The sequence below is a fragment of the Schistocerca americana genome, chromosome 3 (assembly GCF_021461395.2).
Source record: "Schistocerca americana isolate TAMUIC-IGC-003095 chromosome 3, iqSchAmer2.1, whole genome shotgun sequence".
NCBI lineage: Eukaryota > Metazoa > Arthropoda > Insecta > Orthoptera > Acrididae > Schistocerca > Schistocerca americana.
Window position 1 is genome coordinate 182,232,918 of NC_060121.1, and position 18,122 is coordinate 182,251,039.

The 18,122-nt window shown below is 40.8% G+C and overlaps 1 protein-coding gene across 1 annotated transcript in view; it reads right to left on the reverse strand.

Annotated features, from left to right (window-relative positions):
* The window catches only part of LOC124605960, a 661,483-nt gene that overhangs the window by 362,069 nt on the left and 281,292 nt on the right, over positions 1-18,122 (reverse strand). The window contains exon 2 of the mRNA XM_047137923.1: positions 11,210-11,258. Within this exon, the coding sequence (XP_046993879.1) occupies positions 11,210-11,258 (49 nt within the window). The remainder of the gene's footprint in view (positions 1-11,209; positions 11,259-18,122) is intronic.

Consider the following 18,122-nt stretch of genomic DNA (forward strand, 5'->3'; position numbering starts at 1 on the left):
TATCCCGAATTGCTTGGCATTTACATCTGCCCATACATGCTAGTTATGGAACCCTGCCTAATCGGTAAATAAAATCTTGGATGTGAACGGTGGATCTACGCCATACTTCGGCAACAGCCATTGTCTGAACCGCCGTCTGCCAGGATGATCCTGTGGACTTAGGGCCTGAATGCGCTGTGGGAAATATGGGTACAGCAATTTTTCATGAAGTACCCCCGAGATAACAAAGTGAGACACGCCTTTCGCTGCCGCTAATCGTCGCACACTGGTCCCAGGGGTTCCTTCCACCAAACGTCGCGCGCGCTCCTCCGTGTCAGGCATGAGAACTGTGCGGGGCCTTCCGCTGTCAGCCTTCCGAGGTGCAGGGGTACCTGTATCCCTCAGACGATAGAAAAGTCTGCCCAACAGCTTGTCAGAGGGTACTCTACGCTGTGGATATATTTCGGGGTACAGGGCCATGGCTCGCAGGCTACATCCGTTTGCTAAACCATAGCAGACTATCTATCCTATCTGCCACTTCACTTGTCGGGTAGTAAGCTTCCATTGCTAACAGGTGGTGCATGAGAGAAAAGGTAAATGTACTACGCTATTTGTGCGTACAAACTGAGCAGTAACAGTAAACACCTAACTGGGTTGGGTTGTTTTGGGGGAAGAGACCACATTACGAGGTCATCGGTCTCATCGGATTAGTGAAGGATGCCCTTTCAATGGCACCATTCCGGCATTTGCCTGGAGCGATTTAGAGAAATCACGGAAAACCTAAATCAGGATGGACGGACGCGGTATTCAACCGTCGTCCTCCCGAATGCGAGTCCAGTGTGAAACACCTAAGTGAATCTGCGTCTGGAAGAGGGTAAAACACCATGACACGAACCCAGGGTTGGCAATACTGTGCCGCGTGGGATTAGCCGAGCTGTCAAAGGCGCAGCAGTCATGGACTGTGCGGCTGGTCCCGGCGGAGGTTCGAGTCCTCCCTCGGGCATGGGAGTGTTTTTTTTTTTTTTCGTTAGGTTAAGTAGTGTGTAAACTTAGGGACTGATGACCTTAGCAGTTAAGTTCCATAAGATTTCACACACATTTAAACATTTGACGATACTGTAAAAAAAGGCCCACAAACATGACAGGAAACTAAAGTGGTCTACACGACGACTCTACGCACACAACTGACTGCAGGCCACCTGATGGTAGGTAGAGTACCGTGATCAAGACAACATGATACCCTGCCGACACATTTGACGGAGCTCCAATACGACGACTGTGCTAATATCCGCAACCATGTGTCGCGCAGCGCTTCCTATAAACAGGTGTTTTCTCGCTTCCCACGCCCGGGTTCCCGGGTTCGATTCCCGGTGGGGTCAGGGATTTTCTCTGCCTCGTGATGACTGGGTGTTGTGTGCTGTCCTTAGGTTAGTTACGTTTAAGTAGTTCTAAGTTCTAGGGGACTGATGACCATAGATGTTAAGTCCCATAGTGCTCAGAGCCATTTGAACCATAAACAGGTGTTTATCTCAGAAAATATACCTTTCCGGACCAATATTTATTGGATTTATTTTCCTTGTTTCGAAAAGTATGCTACCTCTCAAAGTACTCAACACTCTTTGTTGAACACCCTGCATAACAGATTGCCTGTACCGTATAACAGTATAACTATGTTCGTTAAGGTGTTAAAATTAATTTTTATAATCGTGTTTATAAGCTAAGCGCTACATCTGCATTTGTTAACTGGGCAAGGGAAGTGGCGTTTCATCATCAGTGAAAAGTATAAGTAAACTAGAGTCACATGTTGCATATGTTAGTAGCTCATTTCTATTTATTCAGTTCATGTATTAATGCCTCTTTCAGAGAGTAGATCGCTAGGAAATTGGCTCGGTGACTCAGATGGCGTTAAGTGCTGGTCTACAAATCCAGGGGACTGCTATTTATCGCTTCTTTCACCTCTGGAAATATTTCTTAATGTGAAAATTTGAATGAGGTATTAACATGTGGGCCGAGGATAAGTGCGAGACTACAAAACCAAACTTTCAAAGCTAAATATATAAGGGTGATTCCATGAAAAGCAGTAACCATACGTGTATCTTAAAAAAATGTTTTGAATGTTGGAAAGTGTATTATAGGGTAATGAAATATATCAACAGCAATGCCCTACATAATACGCAAGGAAATTTTCATTTTAGCAGTTGGTAGCATTATGTTAAAGGTGGCTTCCCATCAGCTGATTTGTGCATACTGAATAAGTATATCTGCAAGTCGTACAGCTGCATACCAAGGGTGTGATAAACTGAAAGCGGTTCTAGTTTCTGAAAACAGTAAGCATTACTCAACATGCATATTTTATTAACATATCTGTAGTTTATGACCATATAATTTTGAGTTCAATGACGCAAAATCAGTTGTCCTGCACGTCACAAAAATGTTATGAGTGAAATTGCATCCAGAAAAAGAAGTTTAAAATGAGGATCACCCTCTTTCCTACGATTGGAGAGGAGGTACCGACATTTGACAGCAACAGTTCAATTATGTGTTCACTACAGTCGTATGAATCATAATTTTACTTTTGTCCCACGTATGACACCATATGCATATAAATGTATGCAAAGGGTGCTAACTTTACTTAGACAATGCTGTAAGTGTGTGAATTTACTCCTTTCTACCCATATTTAGCTTACGTTTTGACAGAACTCGCAGATCAACCAAAAAAGACGCCCACAAATGCAGCCAGGATGAGGAAAATGAGAAGTCGCAGCAAAGAAGAAAATCCACGGTTTCTGGAAGAAGAAAATAAAAGGATGAATGAAATTAAAAAACATAAAAAAGAACGTAGGACAGAACAGAAACTTCAGGAGCTTCGAAAGAAGGGGTGTGATCGAAAGCGCCTTCAGAGGGCAAAAAAGAAGAATGCTATTCTTCTCACCATCCCAACTCCAACTCTATATCACCATACCGACGTCCTCAGACGTTCGACAACGCTTGATCAAAATCTATGCGAGCACTTCAAACATACCCTCAGGAGAAGGTAGCTGTAGTTCGAGGAGTTGCAAAGAAAATTGGCCTGGCCCTTGCAAATGAAACGCACAAGAGAACGTCCTCTAATTACAATAAAGATTATTCCCAAGTTGCCGAGTTCTTCTTTCGGCCTAATATTCCATGCACATGTCCAGGGTGAAAGAGAGTATACATCTTTGGTTAAATGGAAAAAAAATTATCTGACAACGTTTTTACGAGAGGTCTTCGAGATTTTCAAAGAAGAAGGTAGTACAGTCTTACGTATAGGCTTTTCAAAGCTTTGCTCCTTGAGACCACAGAATGTCCTAATCTTGAAGTCTACTCATGCTGACCATAAGAATTTCATTCTGAAGTTGAAGAGTCTGTAATACCACTACTGTGATGACTTTAGGAAACGCCATTTATGTTACTTTACTTTAAATTCTAATTGTTGGCAAAATAAATGTTCCACGTGTAGTTCTGGGAGTACACTCGTGTTTCCAAGTGAGCCTGAAAAAGTAATACCTTGGAGATAAGATGACGCTGGGAGGTTTCAGCTCCTCTGTTAGGGAGGATGTTTGGGAGAATTGTATAAATTTCTCTTAGAACAATTCCATAAAATGCTACATTACGTGAACACTAACCGCATGCAGACTTTGAAAGGGATAAAAGAATATAAACTGGGAAAATACTCCTTCAGGTATATTTTGCTATGTCATACTCCTGCAAGTATTAAAATGAGATTCACAGTGCATTCTGGTCTAAAAGAAGTGTTCTATATTTACTACAGCTACATTCTACAATGGAAAATGTAAACTTACCTGATATGTTCAAATACTGCACAGAAGGACAAAGACACAACATTTGTCTTCATGAATGTACTGTGTGATACAATTTGTCAAAATGAACTTGGATCTGATTCTGAAGAGGTGATAATTCGGAATGATGACCCACACTCAGGAATTAAAAATTGATTCATGATTAGACTTCTTGATTTCTTGTTTGCAAAGCATTCGAAGAAATTTACTTGGAAATATCTTGCCACTTTACATGAAAAAGGTGTCGTGGATGGAGTGGGTGGAAACGCAAATAGTCTTGTACGCCAGAAGAGCGGGGCCCAAGGAGAGGTAGCAACAACTGTCCAGTCTGCCAAGGACTTCTAAAAAGTGGCGTCTGACGTTGGCAAAAATACTACCGTACTCTGTGTGGGTTAGGAGACAATTAAACAAAACGTTGAACAAGAGGAATCTTGGAAAAATGTTCCTGAAATTCACGAATATCACAGTCTCGTGTGATTAATATAAATGAACAAGAAATAATATGTAAAAAGAGTGTCTTAAACTGCGGTGTAATTTACTCCTGTTAGCACAGTTAACACGACAGTTGGTCGCAGGAGATTAGGTAATTGTGACATACAATGGACAAAAATATCCTGGAGAGTTTTGTAAAATTGACTCAGTGGGGATCAAGATATCAGTTATGCACAAAGTTGGGTGAGGTAACTTCAAGTGGCCAGTTCCCCATGACTGCATTTATTACCATGATGATGAAATTTGAAGAAGACTGCAATATCAGACATTGTAAACAAACATGGAATCTTCCGCTTTTTGGGATATATTGCCATTATTTGTATTATCTGCTCTCACTACATATGAAGCTGAACCTAACAACCTTAAAAAGTGTTAATTTTAGATACTGCATTTTGTTTATGTCGCTGTTTTTATTAAATAAATCTGTGAGGCAGATGACACTGTCTTAAAAAATGTACTCTGCGACTTCCTTCGTCACTAGACCATACCTACTGCATAAGCAGTACATGTGTAGTCTTAGGATTAAGTTATCCGATCAAATGGTTCAAATGGCTTTGAGCACTATGGGACTTATCATCTGCGGTCATCAGTCCCCTAGAACATAGAACTACTTAAACCTAACTAACCTAAGGACATCACACACATCCATGCCCGAGGCAGGATTCGAACCTGCGACCGTAGCAGTCGCGCGGTTCCGGACTGAAGCTCCTAGAACCGTTCGGCCACCGTGGCTGGCAATTATCCGATCCCTTCACATATTTGTGTCTTACCAGATATGTGTACAGATTCCTGCATGTGACACCTCTATCCCACACATGATAGAAATATATTTTTTGTTCTAATTTCAAGGACTCACAAATTTTAGCAGTGTTTTGTTTGTAAGATGTGAGACACTACATTTTCTCAAGAAAAAATTGTCTTATTACAGTAAGATTTTTCAGTTAACCGAATTTTTTGATTGACTCTCGATATGTGCACTTTGTTTTTCGTACGATGTCCTGCACATGACATATGTATAGAGCATTTCATCAAAAATATGAAAAAGCACAAGATAGTAATTTATAGCGAGAAAAAAAGAATATTCCCTACTTTAGATAGGCAGTACCGTTTTTGATATTATTGACAGTCAGTAACACATAGCAGTGGTTTATGAACAATAAAATACTGTACAACTGTCCCATACGTGTCAGTGGAATTCCCCAGATATACATAGGGTGTCCCAACTACCTTCACCACCTCACATATTTCTGTAATGAAACAAAACGTCAAAAATGCAATTGCCCAGGCATGCACCTATTTCAGAGGCTTACACAATGTGCAGGAATCCACAAACCATAAATGTAAACAAACATCACTTTCAACACAGAGCTACACTAAAAAATGGCACATGTATGTTCTTGCTAACGCAATGAAACTGGAGGTACAATCAGTGATGGCAGATTTGGTGTCACTGCTCTAAATCTTATACCTCCAGGAATACTTAAAGTTTAAATAATCGAAACGGTGCCATACTTTCTGCCGGAATACTGCAGTGACATAATGCGGGTTGCCTGCACTATCCTGAAGCCTGCTGTTGGCAACCCTTGTTCTGCCTGTTATGGCAGAAACTAGACTCTATTATCATACTTTAAGGTCTAACTATTTCAGAAGTTATTAAGTTTGTGTGAGCCCCTGACGTAGGTGCATCCATGGCCAGTTGCATTTTTCACATTTTGTTCCGTATCAGAAATATATGAGGTGGCAGAGTTAGGTGGAAAAATCTTGTATATAGAAACGATGGTCAGAAAGAGTTTGAAAAGCTTGTACAAGTTTTGCAAATGTTGTTTATACTGAGAAGAAATTGTTAGGAAAAAATTCAATACGTTGCGCCGTTTCCGAGGTAATTAACATCGAAGTTAACCAGTCAGGCAGTTGCGCGAAATTCAAGCGGCCCGCCAAGGATGGAGCCGCCAAAGGTGTTCTTAGTTTGGTTTCTTAAAACCGAACAAGAGAGTGATAGAAATGTTGGACATGGGACTTTAGTAAGGATCAAAAAATGGCTCTGAGCACTATGGGACTTAACATCGATGGTCATCAGTCCCCTAGAACTTAGAACTACTTAAACCTAACTAACCTAAGGACATCACACAACACCCAGCCATCACGAGGCAGAGAAAATCCCTGACCCCGCCGGGAATCGAACCCGGGAACCCGGGCGTGGGAAGTTTAGTAAGGATCGAACAGCCTAGTGCGCTATCATCTACGCCAGGCTCGTCCAAACTGTGCCCCTGGGGCGCTAGGGCCCGCGATCGCCCGCGGCCAGCGCCCAGGAATCGTTAGCGCTAGGATTTCACCCGGAAGAAGTCCCGTAAACAGACTCCAGTTCCGCGAACTGGAAGCTACAACAAAGTTGCTATAGTCTCAGTCCAACACATGTTAGACTGCGATGAAATTCAGTAATGATAAGAAATTTAAGTTTTTCTGGATCAAAACTAAAACTGGAAAAACCTATCCTAAAAGAATAATTTGCTTGGAGAAAGTGGAACCACAGTATACTTGACACTTCAGTTTCAGAACTCAGACAATATATGTGAAACAAGCACCAATGTTCACTATACTTCCAAAGGGCATCAAAATTACTTTGTTCTAGCCAGATCGATCCAAGCTGGTTTTGCGTGTTATTCACTGAATAGTTTTGCTGAAAAGTTTTAGGGGTGGAAGAAGAGCTTGCACCGCATGAAGGACGTTTAACATATGTGAAACACTGCAGCATTTATTTCCTCCATAACTACTCCGTGACAAACAAACACATCATCATTATTATTATTTGTAAAAATGGTTTGAATGACATTTACGAAATTAATAAATCTGTTGGTTAAAGACAGACAGGGCAGAGAATAACGACAGATTATTTTCCTGAAACGTTTTCATCAGCATATAGGACACTAATCACACAGAAACAGCCACAATTCTTTATAACCTCGTTTATAATGCGCAGGGATGGCATTGAAAGAATTTACAAGTTAAAATTCACCCATAACCCATACAAATACTAACGAAATATGTCACTTAAGCAAATATCTTACTGCTTTCATTAAGCATATCTACTTTACGGTATTCTTATATTCTTTAATGTTCGTGAGCTACTATGAGGGCCTACATAAACAAAACGACTTTGACTTATTTCTGTATAACGTTGATTTTAGACAGTAGAGTTATTCGACTGCTTTCGTGGTTTTACTACCGACATAACAGATTCAAGACCATTGTTCTCGCATTGTATGTTTGCTCTGCTGTATCCCTCAAATGAACGTATTATAGTAAGTGTGCTAGTTAATGAAAATTTTTCATTATTGCCCTTAAATAACATCACGTTATTTTTTTTTTTTTGTTTTCTCTTGCTGGCGATGCTTTCAATTCTTTATAAATATTTTTATTTCTTTATTAATACACATTCATATTATATTACTATCCAGAAAAACCTAAATTTTTTATCATTACTGAATTTCATCGCAGTCTAACATGTGTTGGACTGAGACGATAGCAACTTTGTTGTAGCTTCCAGTTCGCGGAACTGGCGGCTGTTTAGGGGAGGACCTTACACTACGGATAGGCATGGAGGGGGGTGAATGGGCGGGACTTGTTCCGGGTGAAATCCTAGCACTTAAGGGCACGTCCAGCGCCCCGGGCGAATTCGTATGTTGCCGCAGCGGCTGAGCCGCGCCGCTGAGGGCCGTGCGGACCGCCCGCCCAGCCTCGCCATGCCGCTGTACGCAAATATTGCGATAGATAAAATTTTTTTTTGCGACCACACATCGCTGTCCTATTCAGCTGAACTGGGGGAAAACGCATCTAAAGCCAATCTTTTTTGTTAGTTTTTAATTTGAGTTTCACTGAATGAAACAGTTTATTGTTAAAGTGATAAAAGTGTTTTAAAAACAAGATTGTACAAAGTTAATTGTATGTTCTTTTTTGGCTTGGTACGAGCAGGAAACAGGTGGGCAAAGTTTGCGTGCAAGTTTCAAATGATCACTGAGAATTGGGAAAGCAGGGAAACCCTTTGCTGCTGGGAATCTCATCAAGGATTGCCTGGCCAACTCGGCGGCTTGTATTTGTCCACCAGACCTCACGGAAAAATTTGAAAAATAGCTCTTTCGCCTCAAACTATTGCTCACAGAGTCGAAGATATGGTCTCAGATATGGAGCAGCAATTAATGGAGAGAGCGGCAAACTTCAGTTCACTTTCTATCGCTCTTGAAGAGTCCGTGGACGTTGCGGTCATATCTTAGCTCGTCATGTTCATTCGAGATGTCGACGACAATCTGCGTGTCACCGAAGAATTTCTCGATCTTATACCATTAGCACACAACCACGGGTTTGGATATTTTTCTAGCCGTGGAAAACGTGTTAGAGTCAATGGGTTTAAAATGGGAACGCCTGACCAGTGTAACAAGGGATGGAGCCCCTGCGCTACGAGGGATACGCACTGGATTTCTGAGTTACGTCAGGTCAAAAATGGCTGTTCCTTATTCGCGTCAGTCCATTGTCTGATACACCAGGAAGCACTTTGTGCGAAGATTGTCAACATAAAAAATGTTATGGACACAGATCTTCGAACGGTTAATTATCTTCGCTCGCATGGACTCACACATCGCCAGTTTAAAGAATTTCTGGCTGATATCGAAGTGGAATACCCGGACATCCCCTACCACACCGAAGTAAGATGGCTGAGCAGAAGAAAGGTGCTTCATCGGTTTTTCTCCTTGAGGGGCGATATAAAAACCTTTTTGGAAATGAAAGGGCGTCCAGAAGAATTACTTTGTGATCCTAAGTGGGTGTGCGAATTTGGCTTTTTTGAGTGATCTTACTGGTCATTTAAATACTTTGAACATTTCACTCCAACGCGAAAATCACTACGCCGTTGATTTAGTGCAGACGATTCTAGCATATCAAAAAAAACTTATTTTGTGGGAAAAACAATTAGGCAAGAATAATTGTAGACACTTTCCTGCACTAGACAGCGTTAAAGAAGATGTGGATTTTTCAGATTATGTTGCAATTATTTGCGAATTACAAGAACGGTTTGAAAACAGATTTTTGGAGATAAGTGAGCTTGAATCGGTCTTATATATATTTGTTCGCCCGTATTCCCTTCTGGCGGAGGACGTTCCCAAGTGCTTCAACTAGAGCTGACTGACCTGCACTGCGATATCCACCTGAAGGAACGCTTTCCCATGTGTAAAAGTTTGGATGACTTTTACAGCTATCTTTCACAGGAGAAATATCCTCTTTTGCACAAGCACGCGGCCTAAGTTCTCTCAATGTTTGGTTCCACGTATATCTAAGAGCTCTTTTTCTCTTTTAAAGTTTGCTAAAACTAAGAACCGTTCATTACTTGGCTATAAAAATTTGACTAATTCTTTGAGGTTACCAGTCTCAGGGAATATTGTACCAAACATTGACGAAACCTTTTCCTCGAAAAAGAAAAAAAGTGTAAAATGTTAATTGTCTTCTTTAACAATGTTGACTGTAAGAATTAAAGAGCTTTATAACCTTCATTCTATTTTTTAATAAGTTTTCAAACTTGGTCGGTTGAAATCATTACGTACAAAACAGCAAAGTAAGGATCCGATTTCGAAACTCTGAAAATGGATACAAAGAGATGTAGCCCGAAGTATAACAAAAAATGTTTACTTGTAACTGCTAACAGTAAGAATGAGACTCTATATGCCTCACATAAAGTTATTTCTAAAATAGAATATTTATGACTCTAGTTCATTTAAGAAACTGATATGTTTTTCAGAAGACGCCTATTGTACATATGACGAGTTTGCATGTGCAGTACTAATAGAATGAGCCTGTGGGTCAGAAAATAACTAAGATGTTCTTCGATTCTTGTTTTGGATATTGTTGTCTAAAGCTTTACGTAGTAATTCTGCCACACGAACACTAGTTGTTACCTAAACAGTAAATAGTTTGCTTGTTTTACCGCTCATCGGCCTCTTTTACAGAGGTGCGCTTCCTCTGATCTTTTGTTTGCGTTGCATCTGACAGCGGGACGGTCCAGCGCAGAGCAGTGCTGTGCGGTCTCACTCGCTCCGCAGCTGTCTCTCTCTCTCTCTCTCTCTCTCTCTCTCTCTCGCTCCTATGCCGACACCAGCGACACACGGTCGCGGACGGGGCGCTGAACTACACTGCCTGGCCGCGAGGGGGCGCGGCCGTGCCCGCCGGGCGCAATTCTTGGATGAGCCTGACCTACGCTATGAGAACAATTGACACTAATTGTATCTGGCAGGCTATTTGAATTTACGCGTGCAGTCACCTGTATGGCTAAGTTCAGTGCTAATTACCTCGAAAACAGCGCAACGTATTGCCTTTTTTACAATTTTTTCTGAGCACACTTTACACTGCAACTCCCTTACGGCTTCCGACAGCATCTCCACCGCTCTACCGTCTGGCAACGATTTTCACATTTGAAAATACGAAGTCACATTGCCAGAGTCCACGCTAAACTATTGATCCCCCATAACTGCCTGTCTAAGTTCAGAGTTTAGAGGAGGAGAAGGGCATACCACCTACCATAGTAAGGTGTTAGTAGAGCACAACAGTACTGAAACACAACCGTCGCTTTATGTAACATTTTACCTCATAGCGATTTTTGTTCTTTTTGGTGTAAGAATGAAGACTGTCTTGCGAATGATGTTTAATATGACTCACTACAGAAAAAAATCTGTGCATTCTGGTATATTAGATCCAGATAACCAGGATAATTGGGGAGTGTTGCGCCAAATTGACATAACAAAGGTTTACAGAAAACAGCCGGCACAAAATGCTTTAATAAAGCGTCTGCAGAAGCGTCTAGAGAGTAGATACTGCATATTAATTACACATGAAAGTCCGCAATAGACTTTAAACTGTGGCACATTACCCGTACTTACCGGCAACGTAGTCTTCTTTGTTTCCAGTTACCACTTTGGTATCTGAGGCCTGCAAAGAGAAAAGAGTAGATTAGATTCTTAAACCACTTCACACGCCAAATGCGGATGGTAACTGTGAGTTTTTACTCGCCCATAAACTACGCCTAACGCAGCGATCGACTATACTGGTGTTGTAGAATATGAACACTCAATTTGGCTCGTACGTAAATAACAGTTCGCTCTAATTGACTGCACACACAAGAAAATTCGGCCTTCCGAAGCCGTCAGCGTCTGCATCATTCTGTACGGTTATTCAAGTTACTACAGTAATGTAACTTTGCCACAGTAAAACTCTTTATCCCAACGTTGGCTATAGGAATGTAATTTGGCCGAGGCAAATAACAGACTGCCATATTGTACGCAGACGGCCACAGCCTTAACTTGAAAAAAAAAAAATCCCTTCAGAATAAGTATGCCACGTACAGTAGAGTCTCGATTATCCGCTCTTCGGTTATCCGACCTTCTGTATTATCCGACCCTTTCACCGCGCCGGCAGTGCGTCAGCCGACGGCAGGTCAGTGACGTAACGTGTTGTTTGTTGATACTCAGTTCATTGTCGCTGTCTGCTACTCCTCACTCCTCAGTGCTGACTTAGATCTGTAGTGGAGTGGACGTGTTGCACTTTATTGTAAAAATTTGTGGTGATGGCTTCAAAACGGAAAAAGATGGTCGTTTCAACGGAAGAAAAAGCTTTAAAAAGTATAGACAATAGTGAAACTTTATTAAAAGTGGCGCAAGATTATAACGTCGGGAAAACAACAGTTGGAGACTGGAAAAGGAACCGCAATGAAATTGAGAAGTGGTGTTCTCAGCGAGCAACCTCGGATGTTTTGGAAGATCGGAAAACCATGAAAAAATGTTATTATGAAAAAGTAAGTGAAGCTTTGTTCCTATGGTTTACTCAACGTAGAGATAAAGGTGTACCCATGTCGGGACCTATTTTGCAGGAAAAAGCCTTAAAGTTTCGTAAAGAACTAAATGAAGGTGAACCTGATTTCACAGCTAGTGCAGGCTGGTTCGATAGATGGAAGAAAAGATACGGAAATGGGCAACTTAATGCCTGTGTTGAAAAGCGTTCAGCAAATTTTGAAGCTGTTCAGTTGCTTAGGAATAAACTTCACAAGGTATTGGACAAGGAAAACTTAACAGACGATCAAATTTTTAACTGCGACTTGACTGGTCTCAACTACAAAATGTTACCAGAAAAAACATTAGTGTTAAAGGCCGAAAAGGCAGCGCCAGGCTACAAACGTAGCAAAGAAAGAGTGACAATTTTTGCATGCAGTAACGCCACTGCAAATTTGAAAATGAAACTGTCTATGATAGGTAAGCCAAAAAAAAAAACCGAGAGCATTTTAAAATGTATCTAAATATGCTTACCGTGAAATATTACAACCAAAAAAATGATTGGGTGAGTTCAGATATTTTTAAAGAATGGTTTTATAACCAGTTCGTGCGACAAACTGAAAAGTTTTTGAAAGCCAACAACTTTCCCCGTAAAGCACTGTTGCTTCTAGACAATGGCACTTGTCATCCTAATGAAGGTGAACATCAAGATCAAGATATAAAGGCCATGTTTTGCCTCCAAATGTCACATCCTTATGTCAGCCTATGGACCAAGAGACCTTAGAGACACTGAAGAGTAACTACTTGTTTTCCTCTTTAATTGATGCTAAGGACAAGGGAGAAGATATGCTAGAGCAGTTGCGCCGTATTAATTTGAAAGACGTAGCTTATGACGTGGCCCAATCTTGGGAGAGTGTTGGAGCAAATACAATTGTAAAATCCTGGAAAATTTTACTACAGGAAAATCAAGAAAATACTCCAGATGATGAAAATCTACAGCAGCAGACCGAACCAGAAACTACTACCCTGCTTTCATTGTTAGGATAAGTTCCGGGATGTGCTGACGCCACAGAAGATGACATAAATGAATGGATTGTCCAAGATGAAGAATTTGAAGTGACATAAGAAAAAATAGTCAACATGGTAAACGAAAAAGAAGACGAAGAAGCGGATGTAGTGGAGGAAAGTACGCCCAAGATTTCTCACAACGAAGGACATAAGGTCTTAGAAACTGCTTTAAAATATGTAGAGCAACCGGAGGAAACATTGTTTACCGAGGTTTTACTTCTTAAGAGACTACGTGATTTAGCAGCAAAAAAACTGCAAACAGCAGGCAAACAAAAGACAATTACTAACTTCTTCACACAGTAAATATCTATTCAGTCTAATTTGATTCGTTTTGTACTAAACTCATTTGGCCTACTTTAGTTTAATTTTTGTGTTTTTTTGTCATATTTTCCGTGTTATCCGACCTTCCCGTTTATCCGACCTTGCCGCGGCCGGTTTAGGTCGGATAATCGAGACTCTATTGTACTTAGCACAATAGCGCTTCGTTCAGATAAGAATAAGTAGAAGCACATACGAAATATTATAATACACAGGAAACTGCTGTGCTGAACACTGCAACAACATACGTACTTCATAACGCCATTTTAATAAAAGCCAATGAAATCATTTTGTAACGGTCCAGTTACTTACGCTGTTTTGTTCGCCCCCTGAGATATTAATTCAAAACTTGGAACTAGAATGATGTACTGAAATTGCTAGTTGAGTTACGGGATAAGGACTACAAGCGCAGGAGGAGGGGTGGGGGAATCGCTCTATCAATTGTTTTTGGAAAATCAGTTGCATGTGAAGAAAGTCCGGGTAGCCACCCGTATGCACTCCCATGGGTGGCAGTGCCTAGACGAATGATGCGTGAGCGGCGGTGAAGAGAACCAGACGGTACGGAGCGCGTAGAGGCCGTTGTCGTGCCTACATCGGGCACTAGGCGGTCAAAATTATTGAGCAAAATTTCCCCATGCGCAAGAATATTGAACGTGTAGTGGGAGATTGAGATGTTGCGCAGTAATATTGGACACATCACTTTTTAAGTATAGTGCACTTACTTAAGCCGTCTCTGGCCAGTAGTGACAATATCCTTGCCTCTCAAGTGCTACAGTTGCCGGATATCTTTGTTTTCGCTGTTCGTTCTTGTTGTTGGGTTAAAAATGAGTTCAAAACAAGACGAAAGAGCGTTCTTATTTGAGTGAATCTAAAGGTATAAATCGCTGCCAGTGTTGTGCGATATTAAGCGGCTTCTAGACGACCCAATTGAATCACAGGAGGGGTAGGGGGAGGGGCGGAGGAGGGGGTGGAAAAGGGGGGCTTGACAAGGGACAACTCGAATGGAGGCGCAATAGCAAAACAAGGATTGATACCTGGAAAGTCAGAACATTGTTACAAGCAGAAAAACTAGAGGTGGAAAAGAATAAAACGAACCTAGCACGAGTTGCTGAAGTAAGATGGGATGGACGTGGAGAATTACAGTCAGACGAATGTGTAATATACCACTCAGGAGGACAAACTACAGGAAGGAATGGAGTTGGGGTGATTACGACAAAGGAACATTGACTAAGCGTGTGAAAGAAACAGACTATGTAAGTGGCAGGATTACAGGTGTAAGGATGAAAGGAGTACAAAAAAATACACAGACTGTCCACGTATATATTCCAACTTCTGAACATGATGAACAACTGATATAGTAAACAATTTCAGCACAGATAAAATCATGGATGGCAGTCAACGATGCTGCAAAATAGTAAGACGATTGAAATGCCATTGTGTGAGAAGGTAAGCAGGGAACCACATAGTTGGCAATCATGGTCTTGGAAGGAGGGATGACAGAGGAGAACAGTTTATTGACATCTGCAGGAAAAGATAGCTATTAGCCACAAATACATGATTCAAATACCACTGGAGGAGTCTCTACATTTCGAAACCACTAGGTGATAAACATAGAAACCAAACTGATTTTATGCTGATAGAAGAAAGATACAGAAATGGAATCACATCACTCACTACAGTAATATAAAAAAGTATTTCCTTTCGCGCTTGAATAGAAGGTCGTAGGGACACTAACACTTCCCATACTTGACTATGGTGATGGCATTCTCTAAGGACTTTCGTACGAAAGCGCACGCAGACTAAAAACTGGCCATGAATGCTTGTGTACGATACATCTATGAGGTACGCTATTTCGGCCGTATCACATCAGCCTACGAACAATTTTTATGGCTACGTGTCGATAAGCGTAGAGGCTATCATACTCTATGTTTACCCTATCGCCTTCTCAGTCTTTCCACTCTGCCTTATTTGTCTTCAAGTCTTACTCTCTTATTTGAATAGCACAGCAGAAATACTTGTTCTCAACAAAGTGGTGGTGTTGGGTGATGGTAGATTTGGTAGGAGGGGATCAAACAGCAAAATCATCGATCCCACCAGATTAGGGAAAGATGGGAAAGGAATTCGGGCGTGCCCTTTCAAAAGAGCCATCCCTGCGTTTGCTTGAAGCGATTTAGGGAAATCACGGAAACCTCAATCTGGATGGCCGTACGCGAGTTTGAACCGTCGTCCTCCCGAATGGGAATCAAGTGTGCTAACCACTGCGCCACCCCGCTCGGTTTCAACAAAGTAAACTTCTCTCTGTACTGTCACATAGATTGCCAGCTTTCTAAAATCATTTTTGTGTCAGGAACCCCACTCTGGAACAATATTCCTCAAAATATCAGAAAAATTAAATACCTTCCAAACTTCAGGAGAGACCTGATGGCCTACCTTCCAGCACAATAGCCATTTCTCCAATATACTTGCCTGCAGGTCACTCTCGTTAGCCCCTCCCCCACAACTTTTCCCTGTTCCCCGTCGGCAGACGTTCTTTCCTATCACTAACTGTCACTGTCATTTCAGTCTTCTTTTCTTCCTTTATACATTCCGCTGCTGATAATACTAAACATGGCTTCAAATGTGCTAAGGTAATCTACATCATTGTGAATGCCTCTTACTATTACTAGTGTCAGTTAGTGTTATTATTGTTATTATTATCATTATTGTTGTTGTTATTATTATTACTGGGTTGATTTTGTAATGTCTTTAGTTTGTTTTGTTTCTGATCAGATGTAATAGGGGGCCTTACGGTGCTAATCTGGTCAGGCTAAATAACCAATAAATAAATAAATAAATTTTAGCTTGAGTGCATTGCAGTTTTCCCTTTTTTTCCCTTTTTTATTTAGTAATTGCTTTGTGCAATGGGTAGCATCTAACAGGGTAGCTCATCCAAACAAACAAAAATAATAAACTCTTATCAAATGTTCAGAAGCTGGTGGGTGGAACCCATGCAATTAAAGCCACTCATTCAGTATACTAGCAAATCGTCACATCTACGATCGTATTAGTTATTAGCTTTGATTATGTAACTGAAAATCTGTTACACTACATTACACTACACGGAGAAGCTTTTGAAGTTGTTTCTTAACTTTGAAACAAATAATTAACACACAGTTAATTCTACATTACGGGCTATTATACCGTGTTCAGATGGATTTCACATTAAATCCCAACGTTACGTCCCCACCTGCGGAGGACATTTTCAAGGGGCATCGTACCTTCTTTGAGTGCCCGTTTCACACCCTGGGACGAAACATTGGGTTTTAATATGAAATAAATTCAACCACGGCGTAATACCCCGGTTTATTTCATTAAATGTGACATTTTCCCCCGTGAAAGTTTACACTTTACAAATAATTAACTACACTTTTTAGGGATAGACAGTGTTGATATGTAGTAATGTCATTGGTTAAAGTGAAAGGATAATGCCTCTTTATGACTCTGAATTAGGCGAAGACTGTAATCAAAATTTCAGTAGCTTATCACCGAGGACTTGTTTCACCCGTTAGGTCAATAACAAATGTCCATCACGTAAGAAGCAAGAATTATTCTACTTTTCTCCTTTTCACTTAAATTTATGAGCCGTTCAGATTTGCAAAATCAATTACTAGTCACATTAAACAGTAGAGACAGATGTGGCAGGGAAACTTCCTGACACATGAAAGATAGTGGGTAGGAGACCCGGATTAAAATTCCAGCCCGGAGCAAACTTTCAACTTTCCACATTGATTTAAGTCAATACCCACTCTCAGCCAATGCCTGTAATTCCTTTGTGACATGAAAGCTGTAACCCGGACCAGGACTCTTACATGTAACCTTGCCTTATGTCACTTATGTGGGCAATATTACCCACAGACTGAGGTACCCAGACAGGACTCAACTTTACAGTTCTCCGCCATACCTCGCCTGATTAGAACTCCAAAAACTGCGTTTATTTATTTTATTTCGTAGGGTTCCAACCCGACGGCCCATACATCCAACTACACAAACATTTTTTATGAATAGCACAACATTACAATTGTGAGGCAAAACATTTACCAAAGAGGCAATAAAAAACATCACAACTTTACAAGGTACAGGTACATGATACATACAACCACAGATTCGACTTTTTGTGTTGCAGTGACTAGTCCGTAATTCAGTTGTATAAGGATCCTTACACGTAAATACTGGACTACATGCATCACTGTTATAAAAAATATTATTGGCAATGACGTCTGATCCGTAACATACATAAATAAGTAATTACAATATTTCTGGTGTTGTGTGTCACCCTCATTGTTTGTTACCGAAGTGGTAACAGTACCAACTTTGAAGGTGTCAATATTAGCGAACTACCAGTTTAATAAGTCGTGATTATAAAATACATTTTTGATTATTTACGGAAGAATGGAAAAACTGGTGGAAGTCGACCTCGGGGAAGATCAGTTTGGATTCCGGAGAAATGTGGGTACACGCGAGGCAATACTGACACAACGACTTATCTTAGAACATAGGTTAAGGAAATCCAAACCTAAGTTTGTAGCATTTGTAAACATTTTGACAAAGTTGACTGGAATACTCTCTTTGAAATTCTCAAGGTAGCAGGGGTAAAACACAGGGA